Genomic DNA, 15,687 nt, shown 5'->3' with positions numbered 1-15,687 from the left:
TTATTTAGTAGCAAACCACCTGTTAGCGCTGGGGTTGCAGAGGGGCAGCGTGCCCCCGCACGGGGTTCGGGGCGGAGCCCCGAGCTAAATCTTAGTTCACATTAAACAGCCTAAAATAATGAAGTTTCGAGTCAGATCTCGACTTAGTTATGAGGTCTCGAGTGAGATCTCGAGTCAAGTCTTGGCTCAGCTTATAACATTATGAGGTCTCGAGTAGCAACCTCAGTGTCTCGAGTCGTAATCATGGTCTCGACTGCTGTGAATTATGAGATCTCGACTCCTTATGAGGTCTCGAGTCGTAACCATGGTCTCGAGTTGTGATGTTGTGGTCTCGAGTTGTAGCTTTATGGTCTCGAGTCGCAACCTTATGGTCTCGAGTTATGACCTTATGGTCTCGAGTCGAGACCTTTGTCTCGAGTTGTAAAGATTGAAGCCCTTAGTCGAAACCTCAGTGGTCTCGAGTCGAGACCTTATGATCTCGAGTCGAAATTGTTGTCTCGAGTTATAAACATTGAGAACACTTATGATTTCGAGTCGAGTTCTTGTGGTCTCGAGTCGAGACCTTTGTCTCGGGTGGTTAAAACTTATCTCGAAACTCCTGTTACAGCTGTTGTTGTGAAAACATAACTGAAAATTCGAATTGTTAGGGATTTTGAGATATGGTTTCCTGTTTTAGTGATGATCTAATTTTATCATAATATTTCGAAAATTCATCTGATTATCAATTAACAGTTTTCGAAAATCTTTAGAATGCAAAACAGATCAAAACAGGAAATAACACTCAAAATCCAAATTATATTCCAAAACATAAAGGAATTTCGAATTTTCCTAAGAACATGATGAACCCTAAAAATTAAAACATAAATTCTGGAACCCGAAATCTGTTATTTTAATGATTTCGGAAAGGTGAATTAATAAGTTATAATTTCGGAATATTTATAAGACATCAAAACATAAGATCCGAAATTGTTTATGAAGAAAAACTCGAAACAGGGTTTCGAATTTATGTTTTTCCCGAAACAGTGATTTCGAGATACTTGGTCTCGAAACAGACTTTTAAATTTTATTAAGTTTTCAAAACTCTGTTTTCCAGATTTCAATCCCAGAATAATGGATACGAAAACAGAACTAACTAATCAACATATGCTCTGATACCACATGTTGGATCAGTTCTGTTTAGACATAATGGAAAACATGAAAACATACCTGATTGCATCAGCACAAGCCAGCAGAGAATCCAGATGGAGATGTAGCAACAGTGTTTGACATAGTTGTCAGTTTGGTCTGGTTCCTCCTTAGGGTGCAATCTAATGATGGTGGTATGAGAAACCGATAAAGGGTAATCGGCTGTAGAGAGGAGGTCGATTGATGTTATGTGAATTAGTTAGGTTATGTGTCTAACCCTAGAACCTCAACCTAAGTCTCCTTATATATGCACACAGGAGGAAACCCTAATTAGTTAATAATGGTAATAAGGCCCATCAACAATTACCAACTACTTATTTAATGGATTGTTATGTATTTTGATCCATATAATGTAAATGATTATAATGGCCATATATAAATAAATATATTATTTATTTATTCTTACAGTCCTAAATAACACAAAAGTACCTTTTTTAAATGTTTTTATCGGATGTAAGGTTAAAATTTCCTTACAATAATCTATACCCTAAAACATTATCAAAGCTTTCCTTCTACTTGCACATATTTAACAAAGTTAATAGATTAATATTTTCTTTTGGTGTGCATTTTTCATTTAATTTTTTTTCCTTACATAAATTATAAATTCGATATGAAATTCATAATGAGACTTCACTAAAATGTTTGCACTAACTAGAGGTGCAACCCTAAACCGGATTAGGAACATGATAACTCGACAACCCAACCCTATTCAAAACTGCTTTCAATCTAAGACTATCTTCATTGGTGACTTTTGTTTAGGTTGATTGTCACTTATCAAAATAATATTGGTTGTATTAAAATGAAAAAATAAATTGAAACAAGCAACCTAGGTGATGACCCAAGACCATGCTCAACTTCATCCATATGTTCAAACATGATTGGTACACCATTTTTTTATTAACTAAATATTCCCCATCAACTTAGTTACTCAAATAACGTTATATAATTAATCTTATAAGATGAACTAAATACACAACATTTCTTAAAATATTTTGTGAACATCCCTATATAAATTTAATTAAAAACAGATTTTGTTAGAAAAACCCACATTTTCAATGTAAAATAAATATTTGCTTATAAAAGTTGGTTTGGGTTGGGTTGTTAATGGGATATGAAAGGCTGGGTTATGTAGATTGAAAAGAGAGAAATTAATTTTTTTATTAAAGATTAGATTGATTTGGTTGTAAATGTACATAGAGTCTCAACCTAGTTAGGACCCTTTTAACCTTTAGTTATGGAGGATTTTGCAGTCAACCCGGTTTGAATCCAACTCGGCTTGAAGTTTATAAACCTTTACCCAGTCCCGTTTTAACCATGTTTGGGTTAAGGTTATAACTTATGACCCGATTTGTGCACCACCAATATATTTTATATTTCTTTGTTAAATTGTTTATGTGTCAAACTAGTTTTTGCCCTGTCCGCGTTGCGGGACACTAAGCCGAATATTTCTCTCTCATAACATGTGCATTTGTGTTTCGATTACTTGTACATACTACTATTAACACGATCTCAAAGAAAAATTATTTCGAGTCTACCAATTAAATCAAAACACTATCATACTTTTGCTTAAAAAAAATTCAAACGATGGAAATACTATAATTTTAAACTGGGGGCAAAATTGTAATTTTTCAGGACAAATGAGCGTGTGCCAGGCAGCCGCCTGACACGAATAACAATTACACCGAGTAAGCTAATTAAAACAAAATACTACCATAGTTTTATAAAAAAAAAACAAAACACTGCCATAGTTTTGTAAAAAAAAAAAAACTACCATAGTTTTGTAAAAAAAAACGAAAACGATGGCATGAATATAATTCATTGGGGCAAAATCATAATTTGTCAGAAAAAAAAAACGATGACAAAACTGTAAATTTGAATCGAGGGAAAATCGTAATTTGGCTAAGAGAAGAAAAAAAACAAAACAATGACAAAACTGTAAATTTAAATTGGGCAAAATCGTAATTTGGCTGGACGAATGGGTAAGTGTCAGACTACTGCTTGTCACTATTCCCCCATCTTGTTATTTAAAGTCAGTTCCAATATTTCAATAATACTTTTAGAACTCGTTTTAATTTTATTAGAAAGTTCTATTTTTATAACATTATAAATATAAGTATTTAAAGATTTAAATTTCATTTTCTTATAAATGTTTTTTAACGGCTAATCCTATATACTATATTAAATAAGTCATGTAAAATAACAATTAGTATAAACCAAAGCTCTAAGCATTCATATTGAGTTCCTTATACTTATTATTATAATTAGACTAAAAATAACTAATTTTCTTTTTCAGCCCGCGTTGTGGGGCACCAAACCGAATATTTCTATCTCATAGCATATATGTCTGTGTTTCGGTTACTTGTACCTACGACTCACAACACGTTCTTAAAAAAATTACATCGAGTCAATCAATTAAAACAAAAAACTGTCATACTTTTGCAAAAGAAAAGAAGAAACTAAAACGAGGGAAAAACTATATTTTTAAACTTGGGCAAAATTGTAATTAATCAGGACAAATGAGCGTGTGCCAGGCAACCGCCTAAAACGAATAAAAATTACACCAAGTCTACCAATTAAAACAAAACACAACAATAGTTTTGTCAAAATAAAAAAAAAACTAAAGCGATGCAATGACTATAACTTTACACGGCGGCAAATTCGTAATTTGACAGGAAAAAAACAAACGATGGCAAAACTATAAATTGAACTTAGGGCAAAATCGTAATTTGGCTGGGAGGAAAAAAATAGCAAAACTGTAAATTTAAACGGGGCAAAATCGTATTTTGGCTGGACCAATGGGGAAGTGACACTATTTCCAAAAAGAATTAAAAGGGTGGTATGACTGTAGTTTTACACTATAATTTGTCCGTAAAAAAACAAAAATGATGGCAAAACTATAAATTTAAACTAAGGGCAAAATTGTATTTTTGCTTGGAGGGAAAAAACAAAACCAATGATGAAATCATAAATTTAAACGGAGCAAAATCGTAATTTGACTGGACGAACGTGTAGGCATAAACAAATTGGGTGATTCGACCCGGGACATAAGTTTGAACTTTGAACACGGGCCGGATCTCACATATACATGGTAATCGATACGGGCTTTGAATTCTCAAGCAAAGTCATATTCATGTCACCGCCATTGACGACAAAGAGCTTCCGAGGTAATATATTAGTTTCTTTCTTCGCTCAAAAGATTATATGAATTATTGTTTTTTATCATTGTTGACGATCATGTTGTGCCTTGTTGTTTGATTGAATTATATTTTCATAAATTCATTAAATTTCGAGTGTATTTGGAATCTTAAATCGCAAGGTTTAGCAAAATGTAGCTTCTTAATCTTGAATTTGATATATTTTCCGATTGTTATAATAATAAAACATAGTCAAAATTTAATTCGATTTATTCTTGATGCAATTGTGCATATATTTGTCTGTGATTTATGAGAATTTGGTTCTTGTATAAGAAAAGCATGATGATGAATTTGTACTAACCTTATTGCAATAAAAATTCTCAAAAAAAAAAAAAACACCCTAAATAAACAGATATTTAGGTTCGAGGTTGGCTTGTAAACAAGTTTAAATAAGCTCGGCTCGACTCGGCTCGTTTACACTAAGGGGTTGTTTGTTTACATCTTAATGAGGCTCTTAATGGTTCAGACCTCTTACTGGTTCAGCACTTAATGGTTTAGACTGTTTGTTTCACGAGCAGATGTCTGAATGGTTCAGACATTTGCCTCTGAATGGTTAAGACAGAGTCGGAATGGTTAAGACCTCTAATCTAAATTGGTCAGACATTTGCTTCTGAACGGTTAAGCATTATACAGGCTCTTAATGGTTCAGACCTCTTTACTGGTTCAACACTTAATGGTTTAGACCTCTTACTGGCTCAGTACTTAACCATTCAGATGTTGCCAAACAGCCCCTAAGGCTCGACGAGCCTAACGAGCTTCACATGCGAGGCTCAAGCTCGGGCTCGATAAACAAACGAGCTTTATTTAGGCTCAGGCTCGATAAGGCTCGGCTCCTTTCAAGCTTTTTCTCAAGCCGATCTCGAGTAGCTCGCGAGCCGCTCGGCTCGTTTGCACCCCTAGTATATAGTAAATAAATTGGATGGGACATAAGTTTGAACACGGGTCGGATCTCACATATATATGGTAATCGATACGGGCTTTGAATCTTCAACCAAACACTCAAAAATGCTTGGAATAAGTTATAAGGAGATATGTATTGTTTCTTTAGTGGTTGAGGGTTTGACCGTTCATTTGCATGTGATGTTTTTACGCGTATTCTTAATCTTTGAACTTTAAAAGAGCGAGTGTAGCGTTGATGATTACTGTTGACAATGGTGCAAACTTGTAGTCATATTGTTTAGAGTAAATTACGTTTTTGGCCCCTGTGGTTATATCACTTTTACTATATTAGCCCAAAATAAGAATTTTTAACATATCTGCCCCCATGGTCTCTATAACTAACCATTTTGGCCCCCATGATCTCTAGACTTAGGGGCCAAAATGGTTAGTTATAGAAACCATGGGGGCAGATATGTTAAAAATTCTTTTTTTAGGCTAATATAGTAAAAGTGATATAACCACAGGGGCCAAAAACGTAATTTACTCTATTGTTTAAGAAATAGGTATTATGATAATCAAGCTATTGTTTGGTGTTTGATTTAAAGGTTTCGGAAACTTATGTAAGTGTTTTACTTTGATCACTTTTTTATTCGAACGGTTGATAAAGTTCATGGTTTTATGAAGGATGTGACATGATGGGGGAGAGGGAGACGGTACGCTTTTTCCAATCAAATAAAAAATTGGAGTTGAGAATTAGTCATATTCAGGATCAGCCTAAAAGTCGTTTATTTGGTTTTACTGCAAACAAATATTCTAAGAAGACGGTTAAATGTGTCCCTCCGATGAAAGTCAGCTTGGTGGCGACTGGTAAAGCTGGAGATAAAGATATTGGAGTCTTTCTTTTGAAAACTGCAGCACTAGAGATTGTTAGAAGATTCTCTTCAGTCCATTGTCCGCTTATTTGGCGTGGGCTTCAGGCCCTTCAAATTTTCTGTTGTCCGCCGTTTAAATGGATCCAGAAATGGGCCCCTTTCACCAGTTTGGTTAAAGGAATGCAGGTTGATTATATACATATACATATACATATACATATACATATACATATACATATACATATACATATACATATACATATACATATACATATACATATACATATACATATACATATACATATACATATACATATACATATACATATACATATACATATACATATACATATACATATACATATACATATAGGATTAGGTTCAAGAGTGAACACTAGTGTATTTTGCGAACTGAGTGAACTAATCCTGGCCATACACGTGTGTAAATCAATAGCCAGGATTTGATGATGAAATACACTAGTGTATTTTACGTTTTGATGATGAAATCCTAGCCATACATGTGTGTAAATCAATGGCCAGGATTTGTTCACTCAGTTCGCAAATACACTAGTATTCACTCTAGAACCCCACCCTATACATATACATATACATATACATATACATATACATATACATATACATATACATCATAGTTGGCAATAGAGATCGCTATGGTCGCTATAGCGAATAGCGTGACGTATAGGTTCATGCTCGCTATATGGTCTGTAGCGATAGATAGCAGCCTTTAATTTTTTTTAATATAAATAGTAATTAAATATAGCTATAAAATAGCTGGATTTTAGCTTTTTGTTAAATATACATGTAAAATAGCATATGTACAAGGGTATTTTGATATAATATGCATATATAAAATTTTAAATATTTTTTCTAGTGTATCGCTGTTTATAAAATAGCATCTGCTATTTATCGTTATTCGCTATGTAGCATATAGGTACATCATCACTATTTGTCGCTATTCGCCATTATGATATACATAAACACACACACACACACACATATATATATATGTATATTATTGATTTATGCGAATGATGTTTTCATTTTTTAATACTGATCGATGTCATTTGATCACTAAATTATGTTCTTTAGGTGTTATCAAGGCCATTGTTGTTTCTCTCGGTGGCAACATGTTTATTCGATGAATCAGGCTCTTCAAAAGGAACACTCAGTGGTTCGAGCGCTGAGCTCACAGAGCTATCTTCCCAATTGGCCACACAAGACATAAGGTCCGCAATTTTTGCTTAGTTTAGTAGTATAATATTATTGAATTTTGATGTCTTACTATGTATTATGGTTGAGAAAAAAAAAATTTAAAATTCGAACTTACCTTAAGTTTGACAAGCATATGCACATGTCCCAACTTTTTTAAGAGTGAATTTCAAGGATTGTCCTTTATCTTTATACCTATTTTCAGGTGTTGTCCTTAATGTTCAAAATTGACGAGTTTTGTCCTTTATATTTTCATATCATACACGTTTTGTCCTTTAGGCCTAACCCAGTTAGTTTTTTCAGTTAAATTATGAAAGCATTTTTGTCAATTCAAAGGTAAGTTCAACGGCAGATTTGACAAAAATGCTTTCATGTGCAAAGCATACGACCAAATTTAACTGAAAAAACTAACTGGGTTAGGCCTAAAGGACAAAACGTGTATGATATGAGAACATAAAGGACAAAACTCGTCAATTTTAAACATAAAGGACAGCGCCTGAAAATGGATATAAAGATAAAGGACAATCCTTGAAATTCACTCTTTTTTTAATAATTAATAACCCTTTAACTTATATCGTATTTTTAACTTATTTAGGCCTGGCAACAAGATTTCTAGAAGTGTCGTTATGGAAGATTGGTTGCTAAAACTCTATGCAGAGCTTGATAAACAGGGTATTACTATACCAGCGAGGTACCGTCACTTCTCTAATAATCATATATTAGTTATTTTTGTCCTTGATGTGGCACATGATTGGTTTTCAAGAATCAGGCCAATTAGCTTCTGATTACATACAACTACGGCTGCAAATGAACCAACGTTTAGGGAACAGTTTATGAACCGTTCGGTGGGAAGTTCGTTTGTTTTTGTTCGTTTAATAACGTGAACAAGAAATTTTGTTAGTTTAGTTAACTGAACGAACATGAACAGAGGCCGCGTTCGTTCATTTATGTTCGTGAACGTTCGTAACGTGTTCGTTTGTGTTCGATAGTTCGTTAGTGTTTTGAATTTTTATATTTTATTTAAAAGCTTCAAAATTCTGACAAATAAAATATTTAATAACTATCAGTATATTATATAGATTATATTCTGTTCATGAACATTAGTTTGTGTTCGTTTGTTATCATTTGTGTCCATGAACATTAGTTTGTGTTCATGAACGTTCGTTAACTGAAATTAACAAATGAACACAAACATGTTCATTTCCTTAATGAACGAACACGAACAAAAAAATTCGTTCGGCAAGTGTTCATGATACGAACCCAACCCAAATTAATTTTTATTCCCGTCAAATTAATTGTTCCACAATAATTGCAGAATAGTGGGGAGTTATTGTGGTAAGACAATGTGTAGTGTTTTAGTGAATAATGCCCCCACCCTTGGGCGTTTTCTGCCATGTGGCAGTCCAGTCAGCAAGGGGGCATTATTGGGCGTTTTTACAAAAGGGGCGTAGTGGAATAATGCCCAACGAATCATTACCGAATTATTATTTTCTTGTTTTTTTTTAAATTTAAAATTAATTGTATTTGACATGGAATAACCTCATTGGCCAAACAGATTGAAGATCAGCGTGTTTCAAATCACGCTGGAGGGGGGCTTATTGCGAAATAACGCCGGAAAACGCCGGCGGGGGTGGTGACCGGGCGTTTTTGGGCGTGTTTGGGGGGAGAAAACGCCCACTACGGGTGGTCTAACTGCTTAATTAGGATTATTAGTATTAGTAGCAGTTTTTTCTTTTCTTTGGGATGCCGATGTTTTATATAAAATGAATTAATAATATAGAGTAATATGGATTTTATACCTTTGTTCCTGGAGATTAAACCATCTCGAATTGGGTCTTCTATCTTTGTAATATTTCATTTTTTTAGCAATTAAATTCATCAATTTCCTTCGTTTGATTCTTGGGTTCTATCAGTTCGTGAACACATATATTTCCTTAACAAAACAAACACTTCGTGTTCGTCCGGTATGTTTGCAGCCCTACATACAATTATTTGTTTAAAATTTTCGCACCGAACAGGATGGATGTGGATGAGCTTCGTAGATTCTATGATGTCAGCGATGGTGACTTCGCAAGGTTTTTATCATCAGTTAGAAAGACTATTCTCTGGAGGCAGAAATACCATCTTTATTCACCCCAAGAGCTTGAGGCTTGGGTCAATATGGTCTTTTGGCATGGATCTGATGTGATGCAACGACCTTGCCTTATTATACGCGTTCGGCTTGCAGCTGCTTTGACTTCAAATGGTCAAGCACAGTTTGTTAGAGCAGTTGGTATGCACTTCTTCCTTTTTAACTTTTGTAGTTTCTGTTATATACTGTTTGGCACAGTAGAACTAGAAGGTAAGATTAGGCCTGTAAATGAACCGAACGAACACGAACACAGGCATGTTCGTGTTCGTTCATTTAACTTTAACCGAACATGAACACGAACACAAACATATAATCGAACACATTTTTTTGTTCATGTTCGTTCATTAAGAAATCGAGCATGTTCGTGTTCGTTTATGTTCGTTCGTTTAAAGCCTAAACGAACAGTTCATGAACATTAACGAACACAAACGGACATAAACAAAAAAAATTAAGTGAATGTATTTGAATAAACAGAAACAAACATAAATTAGCATGATATAACAACAAATCTAACATATTACAGTTCATCCGAAAACACATCTAAATTAGGGTTCATAGATATATTAATGAGTTATATTTATATAAGTAGTTAGAAAACCTAATATTTACATAAATATAACTATTTATGTATTTACTAAAAATTAAACGAACATAAACAAACGTAAATAAGCGAACGTTCACGAACATAAATGAACGAATGTTCATGAACATAAATGAACGAACACAAGGTGTGTTCATGTTCGTTCATTTAATTAAACGAACATAAACGAACTTCCCGCCGAACAAGTTCATGAACAGTTCATGAACGTTCGGTTCGTTTACAGGCCTAGGTAAGATGTTAAATAGGAAAATTACGAAAATGGACCTTTGACCAAACAACTTTACGAAAATAAACATCGTTTGCGTCTGTGGTAGCCTCATGAATCCTAGCAAATAAGAAGTTGACACGTGTCATCATCCTTAGGGTTTTTTTTTTTTTTTTACTTTTCCACCACAATTTTTAAACAAGCATAACTTTTTCATACGTTAATATTTTTTAACAAGTTTACATCAAATTAAACAAGCATATCTTTAATTTGGTGTATTTTTTTATAAAAAAAATATTAGCTTATGAAAAAGTTATGCTCGTTTAAAAATGGTGGTTGGAAAAGAAAAAAAAAATAATAGGCGCGGAAACCCATGACACAATCTCAGACGCAAACTTTGAGTCTCGGACGCAAAACTTGCATTTATTTCCATGTTTGCGTCTCCCCCAGACGCAAACAATGTTTATTTTCGTAAAGTTGTTTGGTCAAAGGTCATTTTCGTGATTTTCCCATGTCAAATGGCGAAGTGTGATTTCAATGGATTTCTTCATTACTTCCATTGGCTTTTGTTCTTCCTTTTTTATTTCGTTTTCCAACAATTTGGTAGTTTATAAAGCGTTTATGATTTCAGTTTCGCAGGTGGAATATGGAGTTCTTAACTTGCTTGATGCAGAACGTTCTCAAATGACGGTTTTATTAGACTGTGAAGGATTATCACCCTTCGGGTTTCCTGTAACAACTTTCAGATCATGTGCTATACTTCTTCAAGATCATTACCCAAACCGGCTTGGCAGTTTACTCGTCGTACGTCTCCCCTCCGTTGCCCGAGTCATAACACAAACGCTATTCCAAGTAAGCATGTTCGATTTCGTGCTTTTTTCGTATCATTATTCTGTGTCCATAATCATTATTACTAAACGAGGGCATAGAAACTCGGATGCTAGGAGAGTTGGTAGAAGATTTAAATAAAAGGAGTAGGGTCAATTAGGCGATTAGGTAGAACGGGTACGTCCTAAATCATTTTATTTAAAAAGGTAAGGTTATTTTTTATTTTTTGTAATCATATCTAGCACATTGGTTCTTTATAAAAGTCAAATGATAGATAAAAGCATAGTTTAAAAAAAGAGTTGAGGCGTGCCCAAAAAACGAGTTTGTGGCGCTTCGGGGGGTTATTTTGTACGTGCGTCTCATAGGGCTGAGGCGGTAAGAAAAGCTGTGCCTCGCGGGGGGGGGGGGGGGGGGGGATATTTTTGACTTTTTGCGTCAATTTCAAACATTACATGTCTTTTTTATGTGTGTTTTTTATGAATCTGATGATGAAATTAGTTAGTAACTAGTATTTTATTTTTATAAATTATAAAATTTTATATTATTTTTAATTCCGCCTCGGTTCGCCTTGTGAGGCGAAGGGAAAATGCCTCGAGGCACGATTCCGTTTTAAACCTTGGATAAAAGAAAGATGTTTAAAGTTGGCCCGATCCAATCGATCTAATTTGACCCACGCCTAAAGTTACGCATTCTAACCCACCCAATTTGCCACTTCCGGATATTAGATTGAAAAACAGTTGAATAACAGCCTTTTCCAAAACATTGACGATAACTTCTGTTCAATCGATCAGGTTTTGAAGCCTAGGACACGGCGAAAGTTAACGATTGTGGGGGAAGACTACCGAGCGGTCCTTTCCAGATACTTTGAAGACTTACCACCTTTTCTTGGCGGGAATTGTTCTTGCACTAAATGCTCAAACGAGGCAGAAACAGTTGGCAAGATGACGAGCATTGATTTTAGAGATCATCGTCTCAACGGCTCGTCTTCTGATTTTGAGCGTTGTGTTGGTTCGAGCTTAGATACAAACCAAGAGCATGTAAAGATTGTTGTTGCAGGGAGCTTGTTGGTATGGTTATGTGTTGTTTTCATTTTAGCCGTTTATTATCACCAGCTTGTGTTCCCTCAGCTGTATTACAGAACCGGTTCTTGAAACCATTGTTTACTCTTAAACAATCGAATAAAAAGATTTATATAGACTTCAAAAACTTTCAAACTTAGTTGAGTTTGTCTTGTTCTCTTTTTAGTCATTTTTAATATAATTTTACAATATAAATCGACCCATTTATAAGCAAATCTTTTTAAAATGACTTGGATAAATATATGTTTGTTCCTCTCCGGTACCGATAGACACTCAGTACCGGAGAGGAACACACTCAGTATAAAGCTCACAACGTGCAAAGGATCGATAGAATAACCGGTCCTAACCAGTGTTGTAGAGATCGCTAGGCGTCAGTCGGGCGGTGGAGTACTGACTAGGGATTAATCGGGATTAATCGGATCGGAATTTATATATATATAATTTTTAAATTTATATATACACATACATTAATATCAATATAATACTTAAAAATAGTTCAAAATTCAAACAACTATAAGTTTAAAACATAACAAATCAAGTATTGAACATTCAATACACACATTAATATCAATATAATACTTAAAAATAGTTCAAAATTTAAACAACGAAGTTTAAAACATAGCAATTTAAGTATTTAAATATTCAAACATTAACACATTAGTCATGACATTATGGAATATGTTTTAACGACTTAAAACATGTTTTTTTTGAGCCAGGTTGGAACTAAACAACTTGGTTGGTCCATGTATTTAATGGTTAAAAACATTTGTTTGGGCCAGATTTAAACTAAAAAAGAGTGGGCCGACTAGAAACGATTTGGCCGACTAGGGCCGCCTTGCACCGACTTGGACCGACTACCGACTTATGGTCCGACTAGCTCAAAATTAATCAGTTAACGCCCGACTAGCGCCTAGGCGCCGATTAATTCCGATTTTTACAACACTGGTCCTAACCATGCTACCATATATCTTAGAAACACAAAAATACAATTTCAACCAATTGAGAAAAAAAAAACTACCAAAGTTTTAATATCATAATTTCACCGTCTCAATGTCATATATGTCATATATATAATTCTTGATCATCTCATAACATCTCTACAACTACATTCCATCACTCATCTTGCTAAAATACCCTTTAATTCCCTTCATATTTCGGGTCGGCCAACACATAGTGATAAGCAATTACCAGACCAAATATGAATATGCCAAGGAAGTTGGCAATGAATCCCAAATCGTTATCGGTTATCATCTGCAACAAGAAAACCACAAGAAAAACCAAATATATTAGATCAAAGTATTAAAACATACATGTAAATTCCAGGCGGTTCAAGAATCAAACGATCATAATGCGTATAAATCTAAGTGTTCAAGTTGAAAGTTGGCGAATAAATCATACTTCAACTGACAAATATCTTCAAAATCATAGTTGTCGAAACTCGAAAGTGCAAGGCGACTTAAGGCGCAAAAGGTAAGCCTTAGGTCTCAGTGCATGGCGCTGAAAAAGCGAGGGCTCTTTTAAGCAAGGCCTATAGCATAAAAATACAACTTTTTGGTGGTTTTAGACATCCTTTGGGCTTTTTTAAGGTTAGTTTAAGTTGTTTTCGGTTGGTTCCAGGCTTGTTTAGGGTTAGTGTAATTATTTTAGACCTGCTAACGACTTTTGCCCTGAATTTCATCGAAACTTGGCCTGAAAAATGTGCCCAAGGGTCTGAATTTTGAAAGTGGAGCTTTTGAAGCATGATTGTTAATGGCGAATTGCGACAAATAGCTATAAGATACCTATATGATACATAGAAAATAGCGATATATAGCGGACGCTATTTTATAAATAGTGATACACTAGAAAAAAATTACAAAAGTTTTATATGCGTATTATATCAAAATACCCCTATTTTATAGCTATATTTAATCGCTATTAATATTTAAAAAAAAATAATAAAAGATAACTGAAATCCCGCTATTTATTGCTACATACATTGTAGCAACCTTCGACCTACACGCTAAGCTATTCGCTATAGTGACTGCTACTGACAACTACATTTTGAAGCAAAGCAAGAAGGCTACGCTGGGCCTAAAAAGTGGACCTAGGCGCGCACCTGAGTGAGCCTTAACAACAGCACTCAAAATTAGACCTAATTCTGTCACAATACGTTTAATCAAGTCTATAAAATTGGAGCTTGCATTTGCTACAGTTGTCAAAGTTGTTATCAGATCAAAACATTAAAAGAACCTCCTCATCTAGTGCAAAATAGTTCAGGTCAACCCCTAATTCAAAAGTCAAAACCCTAGAATCCACCATCTGATGAGTCTAATGCTATATATCCTTCCCTATTCGATCTGATTAGGCATCAATTTCTAGTTTATTCTCCAAAATCAACCACTCTTTCACACACACACACACACACACACAAACTTTTGAGATCTAGAAACTAGATGTCCAAATTTTAGCAAAATCTGTTCAAAAATTCTTATCAAAAGTTCTGAATTCAGAATCTTGGAGACTAAACGTGCAGATATTAGCTAATCAAATTAAAAATCAAGTGAGATTCAGAGCGTTCAGGAAGCAAATCGAATGCAACATGATCCAGGTGTTACTAACAAGATTAGATCTATAATTCTTCATGAAATACGCATATGTATCTTTCGGTTTGAAGATCAAAAACTAAAGTTTAATATAACTAATGAGAATTAGGAAGAAATTGCATACCTTAGGGTTTAGACGCTTTGTTTAATTGCTCAAGAAGAAGATAGCAGAAGAAGTCAATGGATCGAATAGAGTCCTGACTGTAAGTAGTAATATAGTCCCTATACGTATCACGTATGGTCAATTTACAGTTTAGGTCGGTGAACTTTTTGTATTTCATTTTGGTCCAACATTTAAGGGGTTTTTTCTTTTGTTGTTGTTACAAAGGGTTTTTTCTTTTGTTGTTGTTGTTGTTAACTAGATGAAGCTAATGCGAACTTGCGGCGCATGCCAATAGATACCAACACTCGATGTACCAGTCAATACGCTACGAACACCGGATACGATACGAACACTGTATCACATTTTGTTGTTAAATTCGTCTATTTCGAAATGAGTTTATCCATGTTAAAATTGGAATCCACCGAGTAGCTTTCCAAAATGGTTGAAATCCGACGCCAAAATGCAATATTAGTTTTTTTATTTCCGTCCATATGGTATTTGGAAATATGTGAGAAAGCCTTATATAAGGCTACTCTTCATCCTCCGTTCCACCCTATTCGAGGATTTTTTAGGCCGTTTTCCACAAGCGTATTTTTCTTGTTCTTCTTCAAACTCCTCTTCGGGCTCTTTTTGTTCTTAATCTTCTTCGTCCGAGTCCGGAGGTAAATCATGTGTTGGGTTGCGGCATGGTAGGTCTTGGCAGTGGGGGTTGGATCATGATATGCGAAACGATCAATCGGTTGTTTATCCAGTGATAAAGTGAAATGACCATGTGCGGTTTGGGTTGGGTGTAGT

The 15,687-nt window shown here is 34.7% G+C and overlaps 2 protein-coding genes across 3 annotated transcripts; one reads left to right on the top strand and one right to left on the bottom strand.

Moving 5' to 3' along the window:
• Positions 1–4,211: 4,211 nt before the first annotated feature.
• On the top strand, positions 4,212–12,343 carry LOC110868824 (protein real-time). 2 transcript variants are annotated; one of them, XM_022118088.2, is made up of 7 exons: positions 4,213–4,349; positions 5,943–6,316; positions 7,241–7,377; positions 7,956–8,051; positions 9,379–9,632; positions 10,929–11,149; positions 11,917–12,343. In XM_022118088.2, the coding sequence occupies exons 1-7, from the start codon at positions 4,271–4,273 to the stop codon at positions 12,274–12,276; spliced, it is 1,521 nt and encodes a 506-aa protein (XP_021973780.1). In that variant the 5' UTR covers positions 4,213–4,270; the 3' UTR covers positions 12,277–12,343. The 2 variants fall into 2 exon arrangements, with proteins under 2 accessions (XP_021973781.1, XP_021973780.1); XM_022118089.2 differs by lacking the exon at positions 11,917–12,343 and having other exon boundaries at positions 4,212–4,349; positions 10,937–11,092.
• An 860-nt stretch (positions 12,344–13,203) lies between these two features.
• Positions 13,204–13,455, bottom strand: LOC110868825 (dolichyl-diphosphooligosaccharide--protein glycosyltransferase subunit 4A). The gene has a single exon (XM_022118090.2). It carries the CDS (start codon positions 13,453–13,455, stop codon positions 13,342–13,344), a length of 114 nt encoding a protein of 37 aa, XP_021973782.1. The 3' UTR covers positions 13,204–13,341.
• Positions 13,456–15,687: the final 2,232 nt, after the last annotated feature.

The sequence above is a fragment of the Helianthus annuus genome, chromosome 7 (genome assembly GCF_002127325.2).
Source record: "Helianthus annuus cultivar XRQ/B chromosome 7, HanXRQr2.0-SUNRISE, whole genome shotgun sequence".
In the NCBI taxonomy this organism is placed as follows: domain Eukaryota; kingdom Viridiplantae; phylum Streptophyta; class Magnoliopsida; order Asterales; family Asteraceae; genus Helianthus; species Helianthus annuus.
Note: the sequence above shows the minus strand (reverse complement) of the source record. Positions and strands in the feature narration are given on the sequence as shown.

Coding starts and splice junctions, on each gene's coding strand:
- LOC110868824 (XM_022118088.2), top strand. CDS start 4,271: ATGGTAATCGATACGGGCTTTGAATTCTCAAGCAAAGTCATATTCATG. Junction 8,052..9,378: donor GGTATTACTATACCAGCGAG/GTACCGTCACTT, acceptor CGCACCGAACAG/GATGGATGTGGATGAGCTTC. Junction 11,150..11,916: donor TAACACAAACGCTATTCCAA/GTAAGCATGTTC, acceptor TCAATCGATCAG/GTTTTGAAGCCTAGGACACG.
- LOC110868825 (XM_022118090.2), bottom strand. CDS start 13,455: ATGATAACCGATAACGATTTGGGATTCATTGCCAACTTCCTTGGCATA.